The sequence below is a fragment of the Puma concolor genome, chromosome D1 (assembly GCF_028749965.1).
Source record: "Puma concolor isolate L17-30 chromosome D1, mPumCon1.1.hap2, whole genome shotgun sequence".
Lineage (NCBI taxonomy): Eukaryota > Metazoa > Chordata > Mammalia > Carnivora > Felidae > Puma > Puma concolor.
The window spans coordinates 11128307-11135606 of NC_141676.1; the positions used below are offsets into that span (position 1 = coordinate 11128307).

The window sequence follows — 7300 nt, forward strand, 5'->3', positions numbered from 1 at the left end:
TAGATAAAAGGCAACCAATTCTTGGTTGAAAGAGAAAGGATCTTAGTGATTCATATTCGAGAAAGTATTTGTTTATACCCCCTTGAGAAACACCATTCTGGTCAGTGGTAAATAGCCAGGAGTTTTGAGAACCTATGAATCCAAGGTGGAATCCCAGAGCCACTTCTACTCACCATGAATCCCTGGGAATTTTATTTAAACAATTAAGTCTATTTCCTTATCTCTGAAAAAGCAGTGATCATGGTGGTAAGGAACAACTGTGATGAAGTTCTCAGCATATGGTAAATGCCTAACAGGGAGAAAAGCTGGAAGGAAGGAGTTGAGACACTTATTAGCAAAATGCTTTCCTAAAAGCATTTCATATGTGATTCTGAAATAGGGCTCTGTTCTTGACTCCAAGAAAGGATAAGATGAATCAGAGGTACTTATATGTTTTTAAATATAATGTTGCTATTTCCTTCAGATATATCATGGTCCTAATAGATAACTTGAAAATATAAGCATAGATAAAATGGAATTCACCTACTATCACTGCCCATGGATGCTTCAGTTAATATATAGATATTTCCAGCTGCTGTCCATATAATTTGATATAATTTTATATCAAAGTTGATGATGCTCCCCTAATTGTCATGGCGATGAACCTATAACATTCTTCCCAAATCCCGTTCAGTAAAGGGCCTGTCACCCCAGCTGTTGGAATGCTGTCACCAGATAGCCTTCAGTTCTCAGCCCCTTTAGGAATTGTCACAGCTGCAGAGAGCTGTCTCACCAAGGCCACAGCCCTCTCCTGGGATGGCCCACTTCTGGTGACTTATCCAGGAGGAATATGAAGCTCCTTGCAGAGTCAGCCAAAGCTGTCTTTGGGCCCACATCATAGCTCAGTTTCTCCCTTTGCCCATTCTTCTTCTTTTTCCTTTTATAGGTGTTGACTCCCAAGGACACTTTTTTTTTTAATTGATATATAATTGATGTGTATAAATGTATCAAATTAACACATTTTATACCTTAAATTATACAGTGGTATAAAATGTGTTAATTTGATACATTTATATTACAATATGATTGTCACCATAGCCTAAGCTAACACCTCCACCACATCCCATAATGATCTTTTATTTTTTTTGTAGTGAGAACATTCAAGATTACTCTCTCAGTAACTTTCAAGTATATAATACAGTACAAAACTATAATCATGATGCTATGCATTAGATTCCGAAGCAGGTTAATTTTCTGACTACAGGCTTGTGCCCCTTGACCAACAGCTCTCCCACTTCCTCACCTCTCAGCCTCCGGTAACCACCTTTCTATTCTCTGTTTCTAGGAGTTTGACTTTCTTGTTTTTAGATTCCACATACAAGTGATATCATATAGTATTTGCCTTTGTCTGACTTATCTCACTTAACATAATGCCTCCAAGGTCCATCCATGTTGTCAAAAATGGCAGGATTCCCTTTCTAAGCAATGTGTACACACACACACACACACACACACACACACACACACACACACACACTGAAACTTCTTTATCCATTCATCTGTTAACAGATATTTTGGTTGTTTCCATATCTTGGATATTGAGAATAATACTGCAGTGACTATGGAAGTGCATCTATCTTTTTCAAGATCCTATTTTCATTTTCTTTGGATATATACCCAGAAGTGGAATTACTGACCATCTGGATAGAAAATCCTTAAGACTCAACCATAAAATTTTGAAACTAATCGATGAATTCAGTAAAGTTGCAGCATACAAAATCAACATAAAGAAATCAGTTGTGGGGGCGCCTAGGTGGCTCAGTTGATTAAGTGTCCAACTCTTTGATTCAGCTCAAGTCATGATCCCAGGGTTGTGGGATCGAGCCCCATGTCAGGCTCTGCACTGAGCATGGAACCTGCTTAAGATTCTTTCTCTGTCTCTCTCTCTTTCTCTCTCTCTCTCTGCTCCTCCTCCCTGTTCATGTGTTCTCTCTTTAAAAATATTTTAAAAAAGAAATCAGTTGTGTTTTTATACAACTAACAACAAAATATCTGAAAAAGGAATTAAAAAAACAATCCCATTCACAATAATATCAAAAACAATAAAACACCTTCACAAGGAAGTAAAAGATCTGTACCTTGAATACCACAATACTTTGATATTTTGTGTGGGGATACAAACAATGGAAAGATATCCCATACACGTGGATCAGAAAAATTAATATTGTTAAAATGTCTGTACAACCCAAAGCCATCCACAGATTCAATGCAATCCCTATCAAAAACTCAAAGGCACTGGGGCGCCTGGGTGGCGCAGTCGGTTGAGTGTCCGACTTCAGCCAGGTCACGATCTCGTGGTCCATGAGTTCGAGCCCCGCATCAGGCTCTGGGCTGATGGCTCAGAGCCTGGAGCCTGTTTCCGATTCTGTGTCTCCCTCTCTCTCTGACCCTCCCCCGTTCATACTCTATCTCTCTCTGTCCCAAAAATAAATAAACATTGAAAAAAAAAATTAAAAAAAAAAAAACTCAAAGGCACTTTTCACAAAAACTGAAAAACTATCCTAAAATTTGTATGAGACCCAAAATAACCAAAGCAATCCTGAGAAAAATAAACTTGGAGGCATCATGTGTCCTGATTTCAAACCATACTGCATCCAGTTCCAGATGGCAACACAGGAAGATCCTGAACTCACCTCCTCCCATAGACACAATGAATTTATAGCTATTTATGGAACAAATTCCTCAGAGGAAACCCAAACTCCACTACAAAACTATAGTAATCAGAACAGTATGGCACTCGCATAAAAATATACACTTCTTAATGAATATCCTCCAAGACCCATCCCAAATTTTGCTTTCTGTGGAACCCAATCTATGACATTCAACTAGACCAGACAAAGTTCTATTACTTTTCTTCACATTTCATTTGGAATAGCAAACAAAATAAGTAATGTTATGGTATAGTTTCACTGGATGTTAAAATTTTTAATTAAGTCAATATCCCAATTATGTTTTTAGCAGTGATTTGCGTCATTGATCTGTCAGTGTGCCAGATACGGCACACCAAGATCTCTGGTGAATGGGGCTCGAGGCAGGTAAAGCATTAAACACTTACTTTGAAAAGTCTTCTGATGCTTGCCTAGTGTTACTCCCTTCTTATGATTGCACTTGGCTAAACTACTTCATGAATTGTAATGTATCACTATTTCTGGAGGCTGCCTGACAAACTTGTAATGCATGGAAAATGCTTTTCTCCTCTCAACCCTGTCAACTTCCTGACATGCTCTGTCTGAGTTTTTATCTAAGAGGAACATATTAGAGTTCACACCTACAGCCCAACATCAACAACAAAAAGTATTTAGCATCTCCTTCCTTAATTTCCTCTATCCCGAATGTGACTATCAGAGAAATCAATCTAGACATACCACGAATAGAAACTTAATGACCTCTGGTTTGTGGGGCTGTTGAGGACCCATAAGATACTCGGGTTTTAAGTAAAAGCCATTCCTCTTTGGTTATGATGCCACAGCCATGAGGATGGTAGAAAAATTCATAGTAAATATTGTGGTAGGGTCCCCTCCCTAAGGAAAGAAAAACAAAACAAAAATCTCAAGCCAACCTGGCTATACGCATATGTGACAACATCCCTCAAGACCTTGTAACACGAGACCCCTTAATCAGACTGCACGTTTGTGTGTTACCATATATGGGAGAGAAAGAAGCAGAAAATATATAAAAAATTATGCCGTGTGGCATTCAGGGTTCAGTTCTTCAGGTACGAACCCAACTGAGCGGTGCCGGCAGGAATAAAGTTGCTTCCTGGAAAGAAAAGCCTGGGTGTCACGACTGTCTGTGTGAGAATCCTGCTACAATATCCTGCAGCCAAGTGTGAGTTACAAGGCAGTCGTCTCCCAACAATGTTTTATCGGGGTTCATATACATATTGTGAAATATCATGGGTTTAATCTTGGCATAGAACCAAAAGTTGGCGCAGTATACTTGCACAGCTATGAAGTAGAAAAGAGAAACTTTTTGTTGGTATTACTATTACATAGATCAGCTCAAAATTTTAGCATGACAGAAATGAAGAGATCATCTCACGTTCGGCTCTGTGCTGACAGCTCAGAGCCTGGAGTCTGCTTCAGATTCTGTGTCTCCCTCTCTCTCTGCCCCTTCCCCACTCATTTTCTCTCTCTCTCTCTCTCTCTCTCTCTCTCTCTCTTTCTATCTCTCTCTCTCCCCCCCAAAATAAACATTAAAAGAAAATTTTTAATGGAAAAAAGAAAAGAAAATTTAAGCAAATCTAGCAAGTTATTATGGACTTAAAAAAGCTGGAAAGTGAGTCAATAAATATGTATATAATTCCCTATAATTGTTTTAAGTATTTACTAAATAAACGAAAGAAACCAAAAGCATAATGAATGCACTTAAGATTACAAGTGTTCAGGGGCGCCTGGGTGGCGCAGTCGGTTAAGCGTCCGACTTCAGCCAGGTCACGATCTCACGGTCCGTGAGTTCGAGCCCCGCGTCAGGCTCTGGGCTGATGGCTCAGAGCCTGGAGCCTGTTTCCGATTCTGTGTCTCCCTCTCTCTCTGCCCCTCCCCCATTCATGCTCTGTCTCTCTCTCTGTCCCAAAAATAAATAAATGTTGAAAAAAAAAATTTAAAAAAAAAAAAAAAAAAAAAAAGATTACAAGTGTTCACACATCAGATCTGGGTGGTCTTCTCAAACAAGTAGCTTAATGAGAGCACAAATCCTTACTGCGACTCTGAAATTTCAGCATCAGAAACTGAACGGCCAAAGTTTATATTTAGGGCAACCAGCCTCCCAGTTTGTCCAAGTCAGGAGACAATTTCAGCACTACAACAAGAAAAACATCAAGAAAACCCAGATGGTGGGTCACCCCAGACCCAAAGAGCTAAATCCTGCCTCTCAAACACAATGGGTGTGTGAAGACCAGGATAGAGGACCAGCTGAGCCCCTGATAAAGCTTCCTTTCTATAGGTCACACTCCACAGAGTCCTGAGGTCCAGCCTCCACTCATGGAAGTCTTCTTATATGCCAAGTCACATTTTTTTATTTTATATTAAACCCACTCCATGCCTAGGAGTGGCTCAGTCGGTTAAGCATCTGACTCTCGGTTTCGGCTCAGGTCATGATCTCACTGTGAGTTCGAGCCCTGCATCGGGCTCTGCACTGACATTGCAGAGCCTGCTTGGGATTCTCTCTCTCTCTCTCTCTCTCTCTCTCTCTCTGCCCCTACCCTACTCACACTGTCTCTGTATCTTTCAAAATAAATAAATAAACTTAAAAAAAAAAAAAAAAACACTCCACATACTCGAGCCCCAAGAACATGACATGGTCTTAAAGGGTTCAGAAGAGAAGGGAAGTTGGGCAAGAAAAGAAACCAAGTTTGGGCACATTCTCCAGCCCCAGTACTAGAGGTGGTACTGGACCGAGATCAGGCATCCAAAAGAAACTCCCACCGTATGTATCCTTAGTTTTGCTAGGATTCGACGCGATGAAAACTTTGAATAATCCAAAAGCCACAGCTAAAGCCTCTTCTGTCAGCATCTATTAAGAATCTCTGATTCTCCATGTCCTATGTTATACCTGACCAATCCCCAACATAAGTCCATATCATACAAAAAAGGAGAAGGAGGCTTCTCAATCCCAGGAACGTTTTCATCAGCCCACACCGGAAACCAAATCCCACTCACGAAACAAGAAACTGGGAAGAGAGGCAGCTTTAGATGCCAAAATAACCAGAGCACACTCAAGTGCGAATAATTAACCACCAACTTTAACAGCACACACATGCCATTTTTATTTCATTGTCTAAAACTTAACACTTTTTATTCAAATACCCAAAAACATGAGCAATGGTAAAGCACCATGTGCATTTGACTCTTCCCCCTGGAACAGTGCATTTTGTGGGTCTACAAAAGTGCTCAGGAAACTCACACACAAATTGGAATGTAACTCGCTATTGGGGTAGAATCGTACAGTGAAGGAGGCAGGCCTTTTAGATAGGATTCAAAAATCAATAGGAGGTTCTAGTTCATTCGCTTTAGAGTCTCGGTCATCATATATGGAGTTATTTTTATGCACTAAGGTTTATTTTCGTAAAACTCTCTACTATCCTGTAACACCCATCTCCGTGTCTGAGCAGTAAAATAACAATAATAAAATAACAACAACAACAACAATAATAATAATAATAATAAAAGTGTAAGAGAATTCAATTGTCCTGTGCACCAGAAAAAACAAAGCCCTGAGAACTGAGGGGTTACAAAACCAATTTCTCCTGCTTTCATCTTATTCTACCATCCAACCTCTAAGCAGTGGCTCTCAAACTTGACCGACATCACAATCACCTGAGAGCTCCCTGCCACTCAGCACCAAGAGCTGAGCCCCAGCCAATCTCCTGATTCAGTAAGGAGACCTCAAGACTCTGCATTTCTAATGAACTCCCAAGTGATGCTTAATACTGACTGTCCAGGGACCGCACTTTGAGAATCACTGCCCTAAAGTGTTTGCCTTCAGAGCACATGCTGAGTCGGGACCCATTAGCAGCATTCCCCAAGCTTGAAGGAACAGACACATCACCCGGCCACCTTGTTATAACACCTATTCTGATTCAGAAGGGCTGGGGTGGGGGCTGAAATTCCGCATTTCTAACTAACTCTCAAATAATCCCAGGGATGCTGGTCTGTAAATCATTTTTAGCAAGACCTAAAAATACTTTATACAGAATTTAGATTCCTTTCTTCAAGACAAAAGATGCAACTAAAAAATGGAAATTCAAAATCTCACTGGGAAAAGCAGCCTGAAGGAATGTTTGGTTCCAAAGCATCCTGCTTTTTGTCTTCAGATCACCAGTTCTAGACTTCAGAGGGCTTGTGCTCTTTTTAATTAGTACAGAAGGAGCAGAAGCTTACAGAAATTAGAAATGATTAGATAGATGCACTTAACTTGCATCTAATACCATTCCTTGATATTACCTGGATCTTTCTTTTCTTTCTTTCTTTCTTTCTTTCTTTCTTTCTTTCTTTCTTTCTTTCTTTCTTTCGAGAGGGCACAAGCGAGCAAGAAGCAGAGAGAGAATCCCAGGAGGGGCAGGGAGAGAGAAAGAGAAGTGGGGCTCACCCAAAGCAAGCCTTGTGTTTACCCAAAGGGACACGAGCTCACCTGAAGCGGGGCTCAAGTTCACCCAGTGTGGGGCTCAAACTCACAAACTGTGAGATCATGACCTGAACTGAAGTCAGATGCTTAACGACCAAGCCACCCAGGTGTCCCCGATATTACCTGGATTTTTACC

At 40.5% G+C, this 7300-nt stretch overlaps 1 protein-coding gene across 1 annotated transcript; it reads right to left on the reverse strand.

The window, feature by feature from the left end:
- Positions 1-3069: 3069 nt before the first annotated feature.
- Positions 3070-5668, reverse strand: OOSP1 (oocyte secreted protein 1). The gene is made up of 4 exons (XM_086679324.1): positions 5593-5668; positions 3850-3986; positions 3599-3602; positions 3070-3560 (listed from the first exon to the last, which is right to left on the reverse strand). Exons 1-4 carry the CDS (start codon positions 5666-5668, stop codon positions 3418-3420), a joined length of 360 nt encoding a protein of 119 aa, XP_086535450.1. The 3' UTR covers positions 3070-3417.
- Positions 5669-7300: the final 1632 nt, after the last annotated feature.